The sequence below is a fragment of the Drosophila ficusphila genome, unplaced genomic scaffold (genome assembly GCF_018152265.1).
Source record: "Drosophila ficusphila isolate 14025-0441.05 unplaced genomic scaffold, ASM1815226v1 contig_791, whole genome shotgun sequence".
NCBI lineage: Eukaryota > Metazoa > Arthropoda > Insecta > Diptera > Drosophilidae > Drosophila > Drosophila ficusphila.
This window is the reverse complement of record NW_025064737.1, coordinates 3,403,434-3,427,190: the sequence shown is the minus strand read 5'-3', so window position 1 is coordinate 3,427,190 and position 23,757 is coordinate 3,403,434. Positions and strand designations below refer to the sequence as shown.

General features: G+C 45.5%; 2 protein-coding genes across 4 annotated transcripts in view; both read right to left on the bottom strand.

The window, feature by feature from the left end:
• Positions 1-11,373, bottom strand: part of LOC108091373 (E3 ubiquitin-protein ligase TRIP12) — a 16,213-nt gene extending 4,840 nt beyond the window's left edge. The window contains 8 exon segments of the mRNA XM_017190525.2: positions 82-1,070; positions 1,134-2,250; positions 2,319-4,201; positions 5,002-5,088; positions 5,867-6,661; positions 6,664-7,179; positions 9,285-10,331; positions 10,808-11,373. Coding sequence (XP_017046014.2) covers positions 82-1,070; positions 1,134-2,250; positions 2,319-4,201; positions 5,002-5,088; positions 5,867-6,661; positions 6,664-7,179; positions 9,285-10,331; positions 10,808-11,366 — 6,993 coding nt within the window. The 5' untranslated portion in view covers positions 11,367-11,373.
• On the bottom strand, positions 11,288-23,757 carry LOC108091375 (checkpoint protein HUS1). Of its 3 annotated transcripts, none has more exons than XM_017190537.2 (3): positions 23,576-23,757; positions 16,153-19,402; positions 11,288-11,640 (listed from the first exon to the last, which is right to left on the bottom strand). In XM_017190537.2, the coding sequence occupies exon 2, from the start codon at positions 19,368-19,370 to the stop codon at positions 18,534-18,536; it is 837 nt and encodes a 278-aa protein (XP_017046026.1). In that variant the 5' UTR covers positions 19,371-19,402; positions 23,576-23,757; the 3' UTR covers positions 11,288-11,640; positions 16,153-18,533. The 3 variants fall into 3 exon arrangements, with proteins under 3 accessions (XP_017046026.1, XP_017046027.1, XP_017046028.1); XM_017190538.2 differs by lacking the exon at positions 23,576-23,757 and adding an exon at positions 23,343-23,509; XM_017190539.2 differs by lacking the exon at positions 23,576-23,757 and adding an exon at positions 19,572-20,773.

Here is a 23,757-nt window from a genome sequence, read left to right as displayed (position 1 = left end):
AGATTGTGAAATGCCGTAAACTGTGCAACTCTTCTTGTGAAACCTATTATTATTTAAGGGCCTATTATTATTATAGCTTACCTTCAGTTGGTGGGTGTTGAAGAACCGCAGCGCACTCTGGTTGGACCTGCCACCAGGACCGGCAGGGAAGTCGTGCACCTTGACCGGGAACTGTTCCAGCTGCGTGACGCAGCCGTTCAACTTGGCCACGAAGGCGCCGAAGGCCAGCGGCTCGATGGTCGGCAGCTGGCCGACGTTCTGCAGCAGAGGTTCCAGCGGGAGGCCGGCGAAGACGTGCATGAAGCTGCGCAGGCGCGCGTCGCGCTCCACCAGCCCCGACTCGCTGGTCATGTAGTTGAGCATGGCCTTGATCAGGCCCGAGTGGTTCACCTCGAAGGGCGAGATGTCGCTCTCCAGGAGAATGGTCTTCAGCTCGAGGAGAGCGTCGAGGCAGTCGTGGTAGCTGCCGTTGAGCTTGAACAGAATGCTGGACAGACGCTCCAGGACGTTTGTGCTGCCCGCCGTGGACAGCGGAGTATTGCCCGTCGAGGACAAGCCCACTCCGCTGCTGCCGCCGCTCTGGCTGGCTCCGCTCTCCGAGGCCGCCTTGCTCCGCCTGGCCTCCTGCTCCGTGTAGCGCTTCACAAAGTCCACCGCCTGCTCCCGCACCCACTGACGGGCCCTCTCCCTGTTGGCCGCCGCCAGGAGGTTGGCGTGCGAGATGCTCTTGCTGATGCTGGCCGCCACGGCGGCTGCGTTCAGTCCTCCGGCCGCGCTGCCAGCGCCATGCTGGGTCACCGTGTAGGCCAGGCCGGCTCCAGAGCCGCTTCCACCTGAGTTGGCGCTGCCAGAGTCCTTGGAGAGGCCGTGGTGCTGCTGCTGCGACTGCTGGTGGTGGTGGTGGTGGTGCGCCGTCTGGCGGCCCCAGCGAGCCGGGTTGAGCGAGGCCAGGAACGAGGACTTGCTCGATCCGGCATTGGTCGAGTTGCCGGCGTTAAAGCGCGACTTGGAGCTCCCGGATCCGCCGCCCGAACTGGGCGTACTCCTGCCACCAGTTCCGCTGCCAAGACCTTAAATATCAAAGGATGTTTTGGTTAGGCTAATGTAGGCAAATAATAAATACGCACTCTTACTTGTGGCGCGGCTGAGAAGTTCGTGCATGGCCGAGCTGGCCGAGCCCGGTGGCGCTCCTCCGGCTCCAGATCCCGCTGCCGTGACGGCCGCATCCTCCTGCCGGGACTTGGCCCGACCACTGCTCTGCGACTTGCGCTTGGGCGGCGCCTTCCGCTTCAGCATGTCCGTCATCTTGTGCTGCAGCGCCGAGGCCGAGGACGAAGAGGACGACGACGAGGAGGCCGAGGCGGCTGCACTGCTGGTGGAGGCCACCACCAGGTGGGCGGGCTGCTGCTGCTGCTGCGGCTGGTAGATCACCTGGGGCCCCGCCTGCCCCTGCTGCTGCTGGGCTCCAGTGGGCAGGAGCTCCAACTGGGGCGGCGGCGGTGGGACTGCTGGCTGCTGGAACTGCACGTACTGCCGCGGATCCCCCTGCTGGGCCACAAAGAAGGCAGCGGGCGCTCCAGCGCTCGAGGACGAGGACGGTGCCGAACTGCTGTAGTTGTACCCGCTGGCTGGAGCCGAGGTTCCAGTCGCGTCCAACGCTCCGGCAGGAGTTCCCTTGGCGCTGGCCGTCAAGGCGTTCATGGCATGCGAGAAGCTCTTCACGCTGTACGACTGGTGCTTGCTGCTGCTGGGCGTCGTGGAGGCACTCGACGATCCCGGAGCGCTGTCCATGAAGAAGGGGTTCACCTGCAGACTGTTGGCGGAGGCCGGTGCCGACTGCGAGCCGCCCGCATTGGCGGTGGGCGTGGCCGTTGTGCTGAGGGGCTTTGGCGATGGGTTTGCGCATATGGGATTGTTGGGATCGGTCAGCTGGGTGAACTGGTAGATGACGCCCTCGCGACGGAAGTGAGTGCCAAAGACATCGGGCAGCTGGCGCATCAGGATCTCGGCCATTTGGAGGGCACCCACAACGATGCGCAGGTCGTTGCTGCCCAGCATGCCGGCAATGTGGCTGGAGACCAGCTGGTACTTGAGCACCTGGCGCAGCAGCTCCGGCGTGGCGTAGTACACCATGCGGAGCAGGGCGCGCAGGCACTTGTACCGCACATTCGGGCCCGCCGACGAGCTGTACACCTCGTACAGCACATTGAAGATGTGCTTGATGAAGTCAGCTGCCAGGCCGCGCTCCTCCTGAAAGGAATAAAACGGAGGATGCATAAGTCATGAGGGTCAGGAATAAAGATCATCCAATTTCTTACCTTGAGGCACGCGATTCTGGCGTCCAGGGAGGGGCGGCGCTTCACCTGACTGCCGCTGTTCCCTGGCGGATTGTTGTTGTTGTTGTTGTTATTGTTGTTGGAGGCGGCGGCTGCGGCGGCGGACGTGGAAGCTCCTCCCGAGGCCGCAGATCCAGCCGCATTGGTGGTCAAGTCCTGGCCCGCCGACACGGGCGCCACGTAGTTGTGGTTGAGGCGCCGCTGAACGGGACGAGTGGTGCCGGTGTCCTCGTTGATCTGCTGCATGGCATGGAAGTCGACGGTGTAGGTGCGCCCGAAGGTGCTCAGGCTGATCTCGTCCTCGCTGCTCTGGTTGGCGGCCTCGATCAGCCGCGAGTCGATCGTAGAGTAGTTGTGCCAGGAGCCGCGATCGTCGCGCCACTGCCAGTGCACCTGGTCCTGGGTGTTCAGCGTGGGCCTGTCCAGCAGCGAGTCCACGGCGAAGATCCCGTCCAGGGGCAGGCGCGGCATCAGCTCGCCGATCAGGCAGGTGAGCTCATACAGCTCCGATGGCGAGCGCGAGATCAGCTCCACGTGCGTGGCGCTGGCGGCCGCCGGCTCCGCGTTTCCGGTGAGCAAGTAGAGCAGGGTGGCCGCTATGTCGTTCCTCAGCAGGGAAATGGCCAGGTCCGGACAGCTACCGCACATCAGGCTGAGCATCCGCACGACGGCCGTGAAGGTGCCCGTGTTCAGGATGGCCGGCGTGACCAGCAGCAGTTGCTGGCAGTTCTTCAGCAGGTCCGGACTGGCGATCTGCTGCAGCCGCTGGCCGTCGTGCTGGAAGCTCTCCACCAGCCGGCAGAAGGCGGAGCACACGCTCTCCACGCACTTCTTGTCCTGCTGCGACAGCAGGCGCGCCAGCAGGGGCAGGCTCTCCGCGACGAAGTGGAACTCCTCGGGATGCATGTTCAGGCAGCAGTTGGCCGCGATCGCCAGGGCTGCGCGCTGCGCCACGATCGAAAAGAAGTCCAAGTAGGTGAGGCAGGCCGAAATGCCGTTCGCCTGCAGAATGGCCTTGTTGTGGCGCCTGGAGAGGATCTCGAGCGCGGTCAAGCTCTGCTCCGCCACGTCCATGCACTGGATGACCTGGAGCTTCTCCAGGAAGACGGGCACCGCTTCCACGACGGTGCCCGAGGAGCGGGGCAGGGCCTCCAGCATGTAGGCCAGGGCCCGGCACGCGTTGTTCATGATGTCGAAGTTGTGCTCCATGCGGAGGAGCTGGATCAGGGCAGGGACCACCTGCTTGATGGGGAAGCCGGCGAGGGTGTCCTCGTTGCCCATCACCAGCATCTGGCACATTTCGATGGCAGCCTGCAGCTGCTGGGACTCGTCGTGCGACTGCAGTCCCTGCAGCAGCTGGTTGGCCTTGGAGCTGCTGCTGTTGCCAATGGTGCGGTGGAGGATGTGCGTCATCCTCGGGCCCAGTGCCCCAAACAAGTGCGGCGGCAGGCCGCGGGCCTCGAGCAACGCCTGCAGACGACCCACCTCGCTGTCATCGCTCTCCGAATCCGCGGCTGCAGCCCCCCCTGCTCCTCCGCCGCCGTGCTGAGTGCCGCTGCTCGTTCCGGTGGCTGCGGGTCCTCCTCCTCCTCCAGGAGCAGAGCCCGACCCCGTGGCGGTCACATTGTTGCTGCTGCTGCTGCTGCTGCTGTTGCTGGCTGGTTGGCCGGCCCCGCTGTTGCTGCTGCTCGTCGCGCCCACGGCGCTGGTGGATCCTCCGGACGCAGCCGATGCTCCGGTGGCTGGAGCTGCTCCTCCGGCCGATCCCCCTCCTCCTGCTCCTCCTCCTCCGCCGGTTCCTCCTCCGACGTCACGGGCGGCACTCAGAGCGGCCGCTACAATGCTGAGATTGGCTGAGTTGGCACCTAGGAGCGCGTCGCGGAGAAAGACAAAAACCTCCTCGTTAATATCAAAGTTTGGCATGGTTTCTGGGAACAATTTGTTGTTATATTGAGGGAATTTTACAGTGTGGAGGAGGTTATAACATGAAACAAATATGTCAAAACAGAAAGAAAAGGCTTAGCCTAACGATTTTGTAATACGACTGAGTTTTCTTGAAAAACGGAAAGTGTTTTGAGGAGCACAAACAAATCAATCACGGAATTAATATTCAAAAATAAATTAATATTTGGGATTTGATAAATTTGATTCAAATATTTTAAGGTAAAGGATTCGTTTAAGTCATTTATGTTTTATTTAAAACACATCAAATATGAAACAATGAAATAGTTTTGTGCTGTACATAGGCAAAATTAAATTCCAATTTATTTTTTACCGGAAACAAGTTACATTTTCTGTTGAAAACAGAGAATAACCCAAAATAAATTTAGATTGTTTAAGATAAAATTTTGAAGTTATGGAGTAAAATTAAAGTAGATGAAAGTAGATGGAAGGGGTACACAGAAATTTTTAATAAATAAAACGTAACTAAATCAAAACTAAACAGCAAAACTAAAATCTTAAGGTAAGCTACAGACGAGGAAAAGTAATGGGTGAAAGAACAGGGGTGCTGCCACCTGGGTCGTCCAGTGGAGGAGGTGTGTGTGTGTGTCTGCGGGACGAGGGGGTAAAGTAAAATCGAGGCGTGGCAAAATGTGTGTGGGGATGGGCTGCATATGAGTGTGAGTGCGTATGAGTATACTGATCGATTGGGGTGTACGTTTACCTGGCGTTATTTGCTGTCCACCTGCATGCGGCGGTCCACTTGGCGGTTGCTGTGCCATCAAACTATATGTTAAAGCATCCGAAGCTGCTAACCAGACATGAGACACGGAGACACGGAGACAGGGAGCGGGGTGGATAGAGAAAACAGAGCAAAACAAAGTTAAGTTCACTATTATTTCGGTTCAGTTCAGATTTAGGACTTATTTGGGCAGACACCGCGAGCAAAGCAACGCAGGAATGATCGAGCGAGGGGCAGAGGGGAGGGGGAGGGGGTTGGTGTGTTTCAAAGGTGTGTAGTTTTTGTTTTTCTTTCAGTGCAATGGGTAGAGTTATCACCTAGTCCATAACCAGCACCAAGAGGATAGGGAGTGAGACCAAGACCCTGCATTTTGTACAGTATTTACGAATCTATCTTGAAAAAATAAAGGCCTTAAGATTTCTATTCTACAGCATCTACATTTACATTTGTAACCTTTTAAAAAAAACCCATCTTGAAACCCTAACCCTACAGTGCGTGTGTGCGTTAACATTCCGTTACTCCAAACCAGGGCTGCTAGCATTCCCTTACTCCAAACCAGGGCTGCTCAACTATCCCTATTCGAAAGGCGCCCGAAACCAACAACAAGGTCGGTCAAATGGGCTTCTGTCGAGCGGAGCAACAACTCTCTTTCACATGTCATAGTGCAAAGGTCAACCATGTTATTTGTTGCCCTGTGGCCCTGCTTCATATACTCCTTTGCATTCGCTCTAATTCGAACCCATTCTAAAATCGATTGGGGGCCTTCGTATTTGGTTTGCTTGCGGTTTCTCCTCCTCTCGTCCTTCTTTTTCTTCCTTCTTCATCTTCTTCTTCTTCTTCTTCTTACCACTGCTATGCGTCACTTTGGGGCCCTGATGTATTTGCTGCGTCGGTTGCTGTTGCTGCTGCTGCTGCGGATGGTTGCTGCGGTAGCTGAACAGGAATCCCGGCTGCACGAGCGTGGCACGCTGCTGTTGTTGTTGCTGCTGATGCTGCTGATGTTGCTGCTGTTGTTGTTGTTGTTGCTGGTGTAGGGCCAGTTGCTGTTGTTGTTGCTGCTGCTGCTGTTGCAACTGCTGTTGATGACGCACGGCAACGACAACGGTATTGCCGCCCACCTGTTGGTATTGATAGGTACCAGGCGGTGGCAGCAATTGCTGCTGTACAGCAGCAGCAGCGCTGCTATGTTGCTGTTGCTGCTGGTGGTGTTGCTGCTGCTGTGCTGCCGCTGCCGAACTCACGCAAGAACCCGTCTTGCCACGTGAACTGCGTCGCAGTGAAGAGTGCTGCTGCTGCTGCTGTTGTTGTTGTTGCGGATTGTAGGCGACCTGTTGCTGCTGCTGCTGCTGCGGAGGCACGAAGGTGGCCGATGTAGTTGCTGTTGCCGGCGTGTAGCGCGTTAGCTGTGGCGGCGGCTGTTGCTGGTAGAGAGCCGGCGGTGGTCCTGCCCCTGTGGAGGTAAAATGGTGCGGTGGAGGTTGTTGATGCAACACGGCCACAGAACTATGGTAATAGTGCGGCTGCGGTGGCTGTTGCACGTGTTGCTGTTGCTGGTGTTGCTGATGATGCTGATGCTGATGCTGGTGTTGGTGTTGATGGTGTTGCTGCTGTGCAAAGTAAGCGGCAGCAGCAGAAGCCGGGGATAGTGGGCCGCCGCTGCTGCTGCTGCTGCCGCTGCTGCTGTTGGTGTTACGAAGGAAGACAAGTGTGCGAACTGGTGTGTGGGCAGCAGTTGAGGTGGCTGTTGTGGTTGCTGTTGGTGAGCTTGTTGTTGCTGCTGCTGTTGTTGTTGTTGCTGTTGCGACGGAGGTTGTGGCGGTTGTTGTTGTTGCTGCTGCTGCTGTGGCGTCAAGACATATGGCGTGGTTGTTGTGGCCGCCGTGAGGTGCGGCATAATGCTGTAGTCAACAACGTTGTTGCTCGTATTGCTGTTGCTGCTATTGCTGCTGCGCGTGGCACGTGGCCCGCCCCCTCCAGCGCCTGGCCCCGCCCCCTGTCCATGGGGGGCGGCACGTTGCTGATAGCCGGACGACGTTGTTGCTGTTGTTGTCGCCTTCAAAGTGTTCGCTGCCACTGCTGCCGCTGATGTGTTGTTCTTGGTTGTTTTAGTGTTGTTGCTGGCACGTTGGGGTTGTTGTTCTTGTTGTTGTTGTTGATCTCCTTTTCGAGTCAAGTGTGGTCAGGAGGTGTGTGTGTGTGAGTGGAGAGAGATAATGGGGTAGAGGGAGTAGAGAGAGAGAGAGTAGTGGGATACAACAGTTAACAGCTTTGTTTATTGATGGTTTTCAATCATTTTGGGGCTTTGTTTTTATTGTTATTTTCTTGCAGCTACACTACTTGAGTTAGTTGGTTTGTTTGACTTGTTTTTTTTTTTTTTTCATTGTTTGATGTAATGCAAAGAATATTATTACTTTGAGCGCAGTGTGTGTTTGGCTTTCAAAAGGGTAATGGCAAGGGGAAATCAGGAGAGGAGACCTGAACGACCTTCTGTCGCTGACAATGATGATGTTGCTGCTGTGGCTTCTGATGTTGCAGTTGCAGTTGCAGATGCTGCTGATCTCTCTCAAATTAAACTAAGCACACGCACACACACGCACCCGTGTATTCTGTTAAGTTCACTTATTCCCCGTTTATTAATGTTTATGCTGCACTTTGTTGTTGCTGCTGCTGTAAAGTTGCTGTTGACGCCTCTGTCGCCGCCGCCGCCTCACTCTCTCATCTCTCTCTCATTCTGCGCTGCACAGTTAGCTGCTCACTTGCCGCCTTTGTTGACACCACAATACACTTGGAATTTCGCTTTAGTTTATTGTTTTGCACAAAAACAACAACATCATCATCATCATCAACAACACAAGCATCAGCAATCAAGTATTCTTTGACTCAAAATCATATGATAAGAAGAGAGTTTTATTTAATCACTTTTGTTTTAGATTCAAAATAATAATTTTTTGGCTCATATTAAAGTGAAAACAACTATATGTCAACAACAACAACAACGTGCAAAAATAAACATTTCTTTTTCGCAGGGTGAAAGAATAAGGGTTTAAAATAATTTGAAAACAAGTTCGAAAATAATATTGCCTTGCTTTCCAACTCTGACTGTACAAGGTTTGCCCCCGAATAAAAGTATTTTTTAAAATGTCACATGAAACAAAGTTCTACAGGTATAACACCACACTGTTTTTTTCTTGCCTAAACAGTAAATAAAGTAATAGAAAACAAGTACAATGTGATTCATGTGAGGGGTTAAAATCATAATATGGGCGTTATTTGCGTTTTGATAAAAAGCGTAAATTAAAAATCAATATCAGAGAATGATTTTTGGGGATGGGTCAAAGGGTGGGTGAAATAATGGCAATGGCGGTTGTGGTATTTTGGCCACAGGTGACAGCACAGAAAGTTCTGAACACTTTTCCCGTATTAATTTTTTTTTTAACCGATAATAATAGGTTACATACATGCAATACGATTGAAGAAGCAAATTAAAGAGGTACTGCTCAACTATATTTATTCAACTACGAACTTTTTAATCAGCGCAATTCTATATACACATATGTATGTGTGTATGTATAACAGTACATATATTCCCGTTCCAGACAGCGCAATGTACGAATTAAGACTGCCAGCCGATCGTTGCCGATGACATTTTTGAGTGCGTTGGCATTCCGCACCATTCGCCTTTTATCAAAATCACAAAAACTCTACAGTAGACATTCGGCAATAGCGACAAGTCGAGGGAGCTTCGTGGAATAAGTACTTCGTCATTGTATAAGCACTCGTATTTTGCAACTGATAACAAATGCGCAAACTGATAGACAATAAAAAACACTAAAACATTATGCCAACAGAAAAACGAGAAAGTGCTATTTCAAAGATAGCTCAAATTTAAAGCATGTCAACTTAATCTTTTTTGGAAAATTGAAATTTTCATTTAAAATGTGTCGAAATATTCTTTTGCCAATTAAAATTCCATTTTAATTTTTTATGTACAGAGATTAAAATAAACTTTAAAAAGAAATACTATTGTCTTAAGTTAAAGAAGTCTATATTATTTGTTAGCAGGGTAAACAAATGTTAATGGAAAGCATTCCCAATTATTTTAGAAAACTCAAAATCAAGCTGAAGCGATTATCGCTTCATTACGTTAACTATATTTAACTAAAACAACGTTAATATTTACAAGACATCTACAGACGTACTACCGTGGTGAATGGGAGATGACAGCAGAGTGCTATTTGCTTGAAAGGTAATTCGAAGGAACTTACCACCAAGTTCACCAATCAGTTGCTGGGCGAATTCGCTCTCAGAGAGATCCTCCTCCTCAATGTCCTCGTCCTCCTCGATGTCGTCTTCCTCGTCGTCGACGTCCTCCTCCGTTGTGATCTCGTCCTCCTCGGCGACGATCTGGGCGTCCTCCTCGTACGACGAGTCCGCTGAGTTTACAATCTCGTAGAAGCCCACCTCTTCCTCCTCTTCTTCCTCTTCCTCGTCGTCCTCCTCGTCGTCGTCGTGGTCGTCCTGCTCCTCGGCCCGGCCCTTCGCCTCCGACTGGCTCTGACTGTGGTGTACGGCTGTCGTCGTCTCTGGCTGGTTCAGAGCCGCCTCGTTCGTCGGCAGCTGGTCCAGGTTCCCGTGCCCCGGCTGCTGCTCCTCAGCTCCAGCTCCACTTCCAGCACCAGCACCAGGTCCTTCTGGCCCCGCGCTCTCTGCGTCCAGCAGACTCTGGTGCGAGTGGCGCAGGCTCTTCCTGTACTTGTTGATCACGCCCGCTGATCTGTTGCTGGATCCGGATCCCACCGATCCGTTCCGGCTGCTGGCGGCCGTTTCCTCCGCCTGTAGCACCTGCTTCTCCGGCTTCTGGGAGGAGCGCGTGTGGCTGGCCTTGCGCGTCTTGCGGTAGTAGTTCAGCAGATTGCCGCTGCGACCGGCGCGAGCAGCTGCTGCCCCTCGATGGGGAGTGGTTTCGACCACAGCCGCTGGTCCGCCACCACTGGCCTTGCGCTTGCTGCGATTGCTGGCCGGGAAGCTGCTGGAGCTGGCACTGGCACTGGCCCGGATCTGGTTGTTCTGGTGACCGCGAGCCACCGCCGCCGCGCTGCTAGTGCTCGGCTGCTCCTCCGGGGAAATTGTCTTGGAGCGCGTGCGCTGGGCCACACAGTCTCCGGATGCCTGGCGCGGCGTCTGGTCGATTCTAGCAGCAGCTAAGCCGGTTCCTACTGCTCCTCCGACGGCTCCTGATCCCAAGGCCTGCTGCAGGCGACGTTTCTTGAGCGGCGAGCAGAGCTCCACCAACTGATCTCCACCGGGCGCCGCTGAAAAAGGCATCGGAGGTAATTAGGATCAAATTAGGTTTATCTCTTCGACTCGGCCGACGGGTTTTCCTATATAACTTGTTATTCTGTGGCTTTTTTTTCGGATGGGGATAGGAGAAACGATTGACTGCTTTTGAAATTTAGACAAACGAACAAATACAGTAAAAACTAACATAATTCAAAAGGTAGAGAGAACAAATAAAAGTTTTTTCGGATTTTTAGTTAAGTGCTTTCGCTATTAAGTTTATAATCCCTCTTCCAAATCTGTATATAAAAGTTTAACTATTTAATGATCGCTTCGCTCATCCTGGTAATCCAAAGTATTTATCAATTGTCAATTATCAACAATTGAAAGTGGAATATCGAATTTTATAACGATACACTAACGATAAACCAAATCAGTTGGCAATTAACATCTGTGAACATTTCTCATGCAGACAGCGAATGCAATAAAATAAACTTATGGGGCAACTTACGTTGGTGGCTACTACGAGTGTGATTACTGCTGCTGCTGCTGTGGTGATGGTGGCGCTTGCGACTGCCGGGTGACAGCGAATGATCACTGGGCACCGGGATGGAGTTGGACGCCGGCGATGATGGAGAGCGAAAGACTCCTGCCGTGCGCTTGGAGCCTTGTGACTCCTTGGTGCTGCTGCTGGCTGCTGCAGAGGCAGAGGCAGAGGAGTGGCGACCTTGGCTGCGAGATCGACGGGTGGATTTGGGTGCAGTTGCAGTTGCAGTCGAGGTGGTGGCTACTACGTCGACGGAGGAGCTGACTGTAGGGCCGGATGACGTCGCCGAAGTGTTGCGCTTCCGGTTTTTGCTCTGGCCCTTGCTGCTGCTGCTGCTGCTACTGCCGTTTGTGTTGTTGTTGTTGCGTCGCCGCTGGGACGAGTGATTGGATGAGATTGTGGTACTGGCCGCACTGCTATTATTGGCCAATGTCGCTCCTGTTGCTTTTGAACCACCGTCGTCGTCGTCGTGCTGCCCCTCCGTCAATGCAGAGAGCGATTGACTTTTAACGGATTCGGCCATAGACGACACTTAACCGCACCGGCATCGAACACACTTAACATGCCAACACAACCAATAATTGAATATTGATCTCGAAATGTTTGCTCTGAATCGGTCCGATAACTAACACCATGCAAAAAGTCTCTAAGCTATATTTAAATTCAATTCGCAATTTGACTTTTCCTCTTTTACATCATCATTTCATAATCACTGTTTTCTGTCTCTTTCACTTCACTTTTTACAGTTTTCTTGTCGATTTCCTTAATGCGTGCTTCGTTGGAGAGAGAGTGTTGTGCTGCAATACAGAAAGGAGGATACAAAACGGGTGTTAAGGCAATGTGAAACAAAGTAACAAAATAGAACGCATTTAACGGTCACGTTGCACTAGAGATGGAGACAAAGAATTGGCTAGGAGTCAAGTAAACTGAATGGTTAGGGATAGGAATAGTGGCAATGGAACTTTTCTCACTCACAACAGTTAATTAGAAACCTTTTACAGAAAACTTAACTTCTACGTTATAGGTTTATCGATTTTTTAACCAAACGGATAACAGATAGGAAATTAAGAAACTCAACAACAAAATGGCCGGAAAACAAGGCGAAATGCCACCTAAAAATAGTCACAAAGCAGAACAGAAGGAACCAGATAGAGAGCCTTACCCCAGGAACTAGAATATGCAGAAACAGAGATGCAAGAAGGCAGCCGAGCGAAGTGATCGGGAACAGACAGGAAATGCTGAAACGCTGACTTCTGACAATGCCGAGTGGTATGTAGGTAGTGCCCAAATGGAGGAGAGGGTCTGCGACCAACAACTGGTAGAACCGAAAACACACAAGAGATAAGGGGCAATATGGAATATGGCACTCGGGGTCTCAAGTGAATGTGAAAAACCGGCTCAACTCAGTTCAGTTCAGGGGTAGAGATAGCGAGAAAGAGAGAGCGGCAGGAGAGAGTGAGAACGGACAATGCTAGAGTCAGATGCACAAAGACAGATTTTCAGCCCCGTTTATAAGGACAGGTACCCGCTGACAACGGACAATGGAAAAAGCCACACCGCATAAGTGCTGCCAACTATTGCTTGACCGAAGCGGTAAAATTAAACAATTTAATTTTAATTAAAGTCTTTTCTTGTTTAAGAGACATCCAACCACAAAAAGTTTAAAGATTTTTGTTAAAATGGAATAGAAATAGTCGTATTGCAATTTTGAAGATTGTGATTTTTTCTTACGTTTTGACGTCTTTAATCTTGACATGAAAGCAAGCTGACTTTTAAAGTTATTTTGGTTGAAATGTTTATTTTACTGTAAAGAATAAGCTTTAAAAAAAAATGAATTTATTACACAATAAAAACGTTGGCAAACTCGAGATTTAAGCTTATATGCTTTTTGCTGAAAAATCTTTACAACTTTAATTTGCGGAATGCAAACAGTTATCAGTTAACTAAATTTCTTAAGTTTTAAACATCATCGGCAAATACCATGTTGGCAACAAAATAAAAACTGAAAGCGGGCAACTGATAACAATAGAAAATATACACCACCTAGAAATAGATACACACCACCACTCAAAAATAACCCATCTACGCCTCCACACTCCACTCACACACTCTTATAAATTTTGTCAACATATGAAAACTGTAAATAAGTTAACAGCTGTTTGTCAGCAGCAGCCACCGACACGTGCATGCGAAAAAGGGAGGAAATCAAATAGAGAGAGAGAGAGCGGGAGCGAATGTTTTGAGTGGAAAAATGAGTGCTGGCTGGCTCACTCACACTAACTTACACTCGCGCACAGCTGTGTTAATCAGCTGTTTTCGGCCGTTTTGTTTATGTTTTGCCTTTCGTAATGCGCAGCGTGTGTGTGTTGGCTATCTGCCCCTTCTTCCTATGTGTGTGCGAGCGAGAAACAAGTTTTGCAAGCGTGTGTGCGTGAGTTGCCATGCTTCTTTCGGAGAAGATGAATTGAAAGAAAATCGAGCAAAGCACAGACTTCTTGATTTTGCTTCCACTCGCCGAAAAATTTAAGATTTGAACTTGTTTTCCGCCCTTTCCGCACACATTATGTACTCGAATCCCCCATCTACGGATATGTACATATAGCTTATACAAAAAAAATATTAATGCGTAGTTCCAACGAGTCTGCCCTTTTATATTTTTCTCTTTTCAGTTTCTGTCAAATTTGACAGGCAAACATGAAAAAATAACGAATTCAAAACTATCGTCAAACATTTGCCAAAGTGGGCAAGCTCAACAAGCGCAAACAAAATTAAAAAAAAAAAACGAATTCAACAAATTCAGTTCAAGGCCATTGAAATGAAACCAGCACCCAAACAAAAAGACAACGTCAACGGTTTTGGTTTGGTGGAAAATTAGACGTTTTTGACTTTTCAATTGCTTTTTGCTAGTTAGAGATGGCACCATGTCTCAAAAATCGACTACGTCGTTTTAGCTATAAAATGTATTTTAAAAAATCTTTTGATTTTTTTAACTTGTTAGCGTATAACAACCTTTCGTTGTTCAACGTTCGTTGAATTAAATGAAACCAGCCCCAGCTAGGTGTCTAACCAAACAATATTACTGAATTATCTCATTCGTGTGGAGATTAAAGCAGACATTTTTGGTACCATTTTTTTTTTTTTTTGCTCGTGAAATTATTACTGCTCTTCTACTTTCTTTTTGATTTTACACTACATTACATTAGCAAGTAAACATAACACAATGAAAAACCTTTTAAGCACTTTTAAGGTCCAAAAAAAATTTAACTTAATAGGCCTGTGTCGACACCGTGATAGCTCGTTCGTTTCAAACACCCAACCTAGGCAATATAATCTATCTACATCTATTAGTCTCCACTCGTATCTGTGCCCCACAAGTTTTTCACACCGAAAAGCGTAGACGAAAAAATAATAAGCGAGGCCACAAATGGCAGCGCCTTCATGCACGAGTGTGCCAGTGTTAGTGTGCTCTGCTCGTGTGTGTAAGCGTGTGCGAGTGCCAAGCATTTTGCTTTGCGTGTGGCAACTCCAACATATGGCGATTGGCTCTGTGGTTGTTGCTATCGGTTGTTGTTGTCGTTTATCAGCAACTGAAAACGTGAGATGGGAAGGGTCTCAAACAGAAAAGGTACCGAAACCGTTAATGCAGTCCACATTTATTTAAAGTTTTCAATTTTCAACAAGCAATAAGTCCAAAAAATAAAATAATCTTTAAATTTCAAATTTGAAAGCCTTAGTAATCAATAATAGAACCAATAGGATGACAATAAATTCTGTAGACTAGGTTTTCTAAATTTTACCCAATTTTCGCGTTCTGATTGATACTTTTTTAACAATGCGTCGTAAAATGGTGGTGAGCGAAAGATAAGTTTAACTGTCGTAATTTCCACCATTTGCTTCAGCTGACTGCAACCCCCAAAGACATGGCAACCCTGGCCCGAGCATAATTGATAACAATTTGTGTGTTCATGTGGCTTTGTCAGCTATGTATGCCCTTCCTCCCCCGTTCCAACCCTCCTCAATTTACCCTGTTCGTTATGCATTGTGCGTGCTGAGTTGCTGGCATTGTTTGTAACTTATTTGAATATCGTTGTAAAGAAGCAGTCGAGCGCATATTGAAGCTGGTCCCAATAGTGCTGCCCTAGCAAGTTTCTATATTTCCCATTTTCCTTTCCCGCATCAGGTCGACATTCTATTTTTTCTCTCTCGTGTTACGAAACCTACCTACGCACAGCTGAGCGTGTGAGCGAGACAGCCTGCGATTTACTTGCCCACTGCGACAAACAGGGGTCAAAATAACAGCCACGCAAGTTCAGTCATTATACTTTCCCAATGGTTTTGAGCCAAACTCTTGAAAATTACAAAGCTTAGTTTTTTTTTTTTACCCTTATAAATTCTTCGAAGTTTAATTTGGTTTACATATTTGAAGAGGAGGGCATTTTAATCTTTTTAAAAAAAAAAATTTATTTTTTTCCAGTTAAATGTAGTATTGTTACTCGTGCCCTCGGCTGTGCCCAGTAAATGGGAACTCCTCCAAAGTGGAATTACGTAGTTTAATGAACGGACGTAAGAACGCAATAACAACGCCACCTGGCAACCCTATCGAGTGGGTGGGTGGGTGTGTGGTGGCACTGGACATGCAACAATTAAACTGTGAAGGTTTTTTAGCCACTTGGGAAGTGCTTGAGTTTTTAGAGGCAAGGTCAGCCAAACAGCATTACCAAACTGGTTGCCAAGAGGGGAAAACTTCCAGTGAAATATACAACTTTTCAGGCATTTACACAACGCTTATGTACAGACAACACATACGCATACGGACACATATGCAACGGTTGTTATACACAGTTATACACACTACATGCTGCACCTTTTACGGCGAAAACGAAAATTAAAATTAAAAAATTTAACAACAGTTCTTTTTGATTTAATTCGCCGCAATTTTGTGAGTAATGTGCAGTATTAAAACCCACTGAAAACGAAATGTCGATTGAAGAAAACGACAAAAAAAAAAAAACACGCAAAAGGGAGCACACGGCGCTGCATGTGCGCGAAAGAGAGCGAACGAGGCAAGCGCATGACGACGTACACACTTACACACACAAAGGGTAACAGCAGAAGGAAGATAGGAGGAGGAGCAGAACAAATAAGTCTCAGTATGTACAACAATATAACGAAATCAAAGCGACGAGCAAAACTTAATGCATACACAATTTGAGCGATTTGCATGCTCTGGTCCACCGAGAAATCAGATTTCATTTTTAATTCAGTCCAACGCAGCGTGATAATATTAGCAATTATATAAACAGCAGCACCTTTTTTCGTTTCTAGAAAATACAGTCGTTTGCACTTCACTTTTCAGCTGTGCACGCACTCAAATCCAACACACGAATGAAGCAAAAGCAGAAACGACAGAACCGACAGAAACATTAGCTCTCGACGGAAAATGGCGACGGAGAGCACCGTGAGTGACACAACGCTGCTTGAGTGAAAGAGCGGGGAGTGCACTCAAAGCAAATCGGCGGGGGCAGCAATGTTATTCGTATTAGTCATTTGAAAACAATTAAATAAAATACCAGACACAATTCGGTTATAGTACACTAATTAAGTAAAACAAAGTGACTCAATGGCTAGATAAATACAAGCACTCAATCCGCAGAAAGCAGGTCACTCAACCCCCAAGAATGAGGTCAACAAACCGCTCTCTCACCGATTTTTTAGAGAAACACCTTGCTTGTGCGGCGTTGTGCTAACCTAATTGATTTAAAACAGAATATATAAAAATAAGTTGAAATTCCTGATTTGCCTTCACTCAAAATGGCCGAGTAGTCGAGTCAAGCTGAGGGGGAGCCAGTGAGTGGGTCTCTGTTATTTCCTTTAGGGGACTGCCCTCTTTCACTCATTCACAACTTGCTCTCTGTCACTCTTTTCTCATGTACCTGTGTGGTGGGCACCGTTGTTCCGATTTCATCTCCCCCCATCGATCAGCTGATCGTGCGCGTGTGAGAGGAAGAAAATGCGTGAGAGAGTTACAATTTACGACAATTCTAATAGGGTCGCTCGCAGTAACAAATGCACTCAGCTGACCTCCTCAAACCAACCATGTGTGTGTATAAAAATAACGCAGTAAAAAAGAAAACCAAAAGCGAATAAAACGATAACGACTGACTAGTTTTTCTTCCGACTTCATTTTTTTTTTGCATGTTGTCTCCCTTATCTTTATTTATAAAAGTAGATACTGTTTCCTACGTGTAAAGTTACTGAATAAATTTCGTAAATACACTATTAAGTTTAAATGTAATAGTTTTACCAGGAATATTATCCAAAATCGTTTTTCTTTGAATAATAATAGTTTAACCAATTTATCAAGAATATGCAATACACGTCATTAGTTAATAAGTTTCTCTGTAAGCCTTGGTTTTTCTTTAACTTAAACTTTTTTTGTTAGGAATAGGCACAACAATAAAAAAAATATTTTACATTATTTGGTATACCAATAGATATGTTTATATTATAAGGATAATTTCCTATTTTGTTAAACATTTTACAGATTTAAGTATGTATGTATGTATTTATACCAAACTCTTTTGAGGAAGACAACGTATGTAGCAGTGGGTTGTTCGCAGCAGGTGAATGCAAGCGAAGTAATTACAAGTCAATTGTAAATGTGTGCATGTGCACACTGTTTTTTAAATTTAAAAAAAAAATTAAAAACCAGTAACAACAAACAATAAATATGCATGGATGCAGCTCGCTCTCTCGGTCATACATACACACGCTCATGCAAGTGCATCAGCAATGCAGCTGAGTGAGTGAAAGACAGAGTGAGAGAGCGAGAAGGCGAAATGAGGCCACGGTTGCTGACGAATTTGGGACAGGCAGCGGAGAACGACGAAAAAGAAGAGCTGCCCTAACTTTCGTTAACCGATAACAACAGATATCATTGAAAACCAAAAGCAGTCAAACTTCCCTTACTAAACCGAACTTGTTTGATATATGTATGGTGTTTGGAGTTTTAGGAGTTCGACTTGGTATAATAAATATTTTTCAAAAATGCATCTAAAAGCTCTATTTTCACAAATGCACATGCATCAACCTTCATCCATTTCCTATAAATATGTACATTTCTTATACTGCATACCCTTTCGGTATTTTGCCAAAAGTTTTCATATGTGTATAACGATAAAAAAAATAAAACGAAAATAAACTTTGAGATAACATTGTTCTGGATTTATATATTTCGATCGCATACATGATAATATGGTTTTAGTTTGTATGACATATTTTCAAAAAAAAACCACTTGCTTATTAAATAAAGCATTTTTTTTGTGTCTTTGTATCTTTATCCCCCAAATCCCTTTTAAAGATAACCAGTAAGTCGCAGATAATCGTAGCATATTTTTAGTTATGCTTGATTTTTCAAAGCGAAGTTTGTCTCAGAGGTAAAACAATTTAAAGCCTCTTTCTGAGTAACAGTGCACAGGAAAAACAAGAAATTTGTTAAGCAGATTGCAAACCCCTTATCTCAACATGAAGATAAAATAACAACTTCAGGGAATTACCAATAACTTTCATTCAGTAGAACGTCTTCCAGTTAGCAAGAAGCATTAATACAATTTTTCTCACAATAACACAAAATATCGATTTATTCAAAATGAATTCCTTTGACTAAGCAAAATTTTAATTCGATCTTTAACTAAAAGCAAACAGCGGGCAGAATGGAATGAAGGACGACATCCTGTCGTACATCAATTTGCAGATGAATGGTGTGCTCTCTATCGATCCCAATGGTGAGTTCATCGTTGGGGAGTTGCAGCGCACCGAAGAAGGCAGAGGCTTTTTTCGAATCCACTGAACAGGAGGCCCCCTGCTGGGACACATCCCCAGATCTTAGCAGTAGTTTCTTGAAACGACTGGTAACCGTGGACATTTCCGATGTGGCTATGACATTAAGCTCTCCATCATTGTTGGCCTGAAACTCGAGGCTGGGCGACACGTTCTTCAGCTTGTCTATGAGACTTCGGAGCAGTCTTAAAGATGGCAGACTCAAAGCCAACTGGGAGCTTGGCACCCTTGGCACGACATAGGCGGGCCAATCGCTGGCCGGGATTATGGTCACTGGAACATCGTGAACCACTTCTCTGGCTTCTGTTGAAGAGGACAAAAGCACTGAGGCTATTACCGAAATGCAGGGAAACTGAATCCTTTGCAGTTTCAATTTGCAGCTATTAACGCCTCCTCCTCGAAGCACAGATAGAGCTCTTCCGAGATTTGCCGAGGACATGCCCAAAACTATGTACTCCTGATCCGGTCGGGCAGCCTCCATTCGATACTCTGGAAAATACTCATCGGCCGCAATGCTAGCCCAAACTAGGGGAGACGCAGTGGAGCTCTGATCCTCGTTTACGATAAAGTGCATTTGGCGAGAGCCCAGGATCATTACGCAGTCCTTCGCCAGCTTGGCCAGTGTGGCCGCAATAGCCTGGAACTCGCGCATGTACATCGGATCCTGCATCAGGGCACGGAACTTCATCTTTCCAGCAAAAAACTGGACGAGACCAGGAGCTGGATCAACCCGAAATAAAACGGAAAAAGAGAACAAAACAAAAAGGGTCAAACACGGCTGCAAATAACTAAAAATGCAGCAAAAACTATACAAAAAAAAAAAAAACTTTCGGGGTTACTCTTAAAATTTGGTGCCTTTACAAGGCGAATCAAAACAAAGGGAAATTACCTTCGGCACAACTTGAGTTCTGAGTACAAAATTAACTTTCAAATAAGGGAAATAAAAACGTGATCCATTTATTACAAAAAGTTCTTTTAAATTTATGAATTTTCAAATACCATGTGTGAGAAGAACATATTGGTCAATTAAAGGCAAACCAGATCAGGTAATTGTTTTACAACACATCCATGTTATTTAATTATAACGCTTTATAATATGTTTCACGTTTAAAAAAATAAAACTGATTTCTCGGGCGGAAAGTCGCTTTTGGTCATCTGACCAGAGAAGGTGATCGAAGGGCTTTGTGATGGGACGGAGGCAACGGCGAAACTTCAGACCCTTTTCGGGGGGTTAATGAGGTGTGTGGGGCAAGGGAAAAGGGAAGGAAGTTTGTCGGGGTCTCTCGTCTCGTTCTCAACTGGCTCTCACTATTTTCTCCTCTTCTCAGGTTCGAATTTGAGTTCAATGTACAAACGCGCACACACTCAGCCGCAAACGAACGCACACACACACAGCACACTCGCTCATGCACACGGTGAAAGACGGAGAAGGCGAAGGGAGGGAGTAGCGAAGCAAAAGAGCCAGGCAAACAAAGCGCAGAGCGAGTTCCGAGTTGTGTTTTGGCTCTTCTTTTTATTTATTTATTTTTATTTTGTTGGTGGGACGAAACGGTGAGCAAAGAGCAGGCCAAACGAAACGAAGCTCGACGAAAAGAAGCACGCCGCCAGATACAAAAAACTGCCTGGTTCTCCTTGCACACAAAGTCATAAAAAGGCAGACAGGATTTGTACGCCCGTTGGAGGTAGGGAGATTGCAGGGGCGGGGGTTAAAGCGGTCGGCGGAAATCAAATTATATGCCCGTCTAGGGGGTCAAAATATTTCCTTTTTGCAGTTCAATCAACCTTCAAGGTTAGCTCGTCGTTATCAGACGCTCAGTTCAAATTGATAAAAAGAATGGTTGTGCGCAGCTCTTCGTGTTTAGTGAATATACGTCAATTAACCACAATACCATAATGTGTAATATTTCACATATTTAAAATTTTTGTATTTTTAATATAAAGAAAATATTCCTTTTCTTTAAATACTCTGTGCTTATTAAGAATGTTTTAAAGTAAATTAGTTCCTAGCGCAAAGCAGTAGTTGTCTAGCGCAAAGCAGTTCAAATGACAGCTTCTGGGTTAAAAATTTTTTTTTTAAGTTTGTTTAAAAAGTCATCAGGTAAAGCATTCCTTGTTACGATTTTACTAATTGTATACAATTACTTTGTAAAATTTATTAAAATTAAACCTGCCTGAGCAAAAAGCTTAGAAATGCGCATAAGGGTAGAGCTGCCAAGACAGTGATGCCCACTTGGCAACAGCTGTTTTTTTCTTTCTTTAAAATTGACCTACAGTGACGAACATAATTATTGGCACAGTTGGCTTCTTCAACTTGGAGGCTCATTTTCTCCTCTTAAAATGGGGATATTTACATAAAACAAAATTTATTCACATAATATAATTAATTAACAACACAACCCAGTTTATTTTAATATTTTACATCTTATAGTTAATTTTTAAAATTAAAATAACGAAAACAAGTGCCGAATCTTCCTGAACAAAATTATTGGCACACTTGCTTTTAATTTGAAATTTTGGCACAATTTTACCGATTTGGCCAGTTTTTTTTTTTAAACACATTTATTATTATCCCCTGAGTGGTATGGAATAACTTTTTCCAGCTAAAAGTATCAAATTGCCTTTTTTTAAACCTTTTTTTCATAAAATAAGGGGTAAACATAAAAACTCTACATTTTTGGACCGGAAAATTATTTGGAATTTCCACAATCTTGGAAAATTATATGGTGAGATCGGAGAAATGATAGACAGAAGCCTCTAAACCATTACAAGCATCGGGCAGCGTTTTAAGGGCGCCTAATCCTTGAAAAGTAATCAGCGCACAGGTTGACTCAAGGCTTTAGCGACCTTTTGGGCACTTTTTTGGAGGGTTCCTTTAAGAATATCGAAATATTATTTTTTCCCATGATTCCTTCTATAAACTCGAACTCGTCGACACCTGCAGTGGACTTGCAGCCCCACACCATGACGCCTCTAACACCATGCTTAACTGACATAGCAGGGTTTTTGTTTAGGAGTTTTATATGAGGCTTTTTTCAAACAGATTGGCGACCGTCAGATTAGAAAATATATAATTTTTTTTTGTCAGAAAAGATGATATTAGCCCAAAAATCAACTGGCTACTTCAAATTCTCTTTTGCATAGTCCAATCGCTTCTGTTTGTTGACTTTAGAAATAAGCGGTTTCCTTCTTGCGACCCGATACGTATAGTTAGGGCTATGCAGTGTCTTCCGAACCGTAATGGGGAGAAATTTTTTCAAAAACTGTTTTTTCACCCCATCTTCAATCTTTGTTAATGAAATTTTCGGGTTTACTTTCACTTGTTCTATGATTTTGGCCCGCTTCCAGTCACTTAAAGCCTTGAGTCAACCTGTGCGCTGATCACTTTTCAAGGATTAGGCGCCCTTAAAACGCTGCCCGATGCTTGTAATGGTTTAGAGGCTTCTGTCTATCATTTCTCCGATCTCACCATATAATTTTCCAAGATTGTGGAAATTCCAAATAATTTTCCGGTCCGAAAATGTAAAGTTTTTATGTTTACCCCTTATTTTATGAAAAAAGGTTTAAAAAAAGGCAATTTGATACTTTTAGCTGGAAAAAGTTATTCCATACCACTCAGGGGATAATAATAAATGTGTTTATAAAAAAAAAACTGGCCAAATCGGTAAAATTGTGCCAAAATTTCAAATTAAAAGCAAGTGTGCCAATAATTTTGTTCAGGAAGATTCGGCACTTGTTTTCGTTATTTTAATTTTAAAAATTAACTATAAGATGTAAAATATTAAAATAAACTGGGTTGTGTTGTTAATTAATTATATTATGTGAATAAATTTTGTTTTATGTAAATATCCCCATTTTAAGAGGAGAAAATGAGCCTCAAAGTTAAAGAAGCCAACTGTGCCAATAATTATGTTCGTCACTGTATGTATGACGTCACGACTTATTTCACAAATTAACGAAAAATCTGTCTAGAAGTGTGCTTTCACGACATGATGATCGTCGAAGTTTTTTTTGCCATTTTGTAGAAACCTTCGCGTCATTACAACGTGAACAGATTTATACTGAAAATTTAAACAAACGCAGGGGAAGCGAGGAGAAATCATATTAAAACGCTGACAAGAGGACAAAAATTAAACAGAAAATAAAAATGCTGAGAATAAGAAACGTGATTGCTTTGCTGTCTCTCTCACACCGACACAAACACACAAGACACTATCATGTAGATGGAGCACCACCCGCTGAAGTTTGCAGCATAAATAAAAGAGAAAGTAAAACTTAGCAAGATGCGCTCTTCCCCTCCCTTCCCCTTATCAACATGAAAGCAAATATCAACTCCCATAGAATCAACCACACACTCGCAAATGCACATAATTGGGTAACCTACACATACGACAATTAATTCGATTCTTAAAAACTATTCGTAGTATTTTAGTTAAAAACCTTCCAATTTAGTTATTAGCAATTGTGCACTTTTAGGTAGAAGCTTTTCCTTGCAGATTTTGAAGGAAAATGGAAGAGACTTCTCGGCAGCCATTGTAAAAATCAATACCACCAGATTGCCCACACAAAAACGCACTCAAACTCAATTTCCCCCCAACAAGAAACTTCCTGCGGGTGAAGTACTTATTAAATGGACTCTTCTGATCCTCAACTTGTCACAAACCTTTTGAAGACTGTTCAGAAAAAGTAATACAAGAAAATGTAAATGGTCGACATTTTGTTTTCCGTCTCGCTGGTGCCTACATATTTGAAACTTAAGCGTGTGTGTGCGCGTATGTGTATCTCGTCTGAGCTCGATGCCCAAAATATCCGTGGTAAAACACTTTTGCAAAACGTCCTAGGTTCGCTTTATGTAATGCCCCCATTTCCGATTGCGTTCACTGCCATCGCACTTACCTTCCAACTAATTGCAGAAGTTTTCTCTCAATTTGCACAGTTTTTATACACTCAGCAGTTTTCACACGCGACGGAACAACAATGCGCACCAGTGTGACCGCGGCTTGCGACGTTAACTCCTAACGCGTTATCTAACCAACATCGAATATGATTGCCGAGCAATTCAATCGATAGTCAAATAG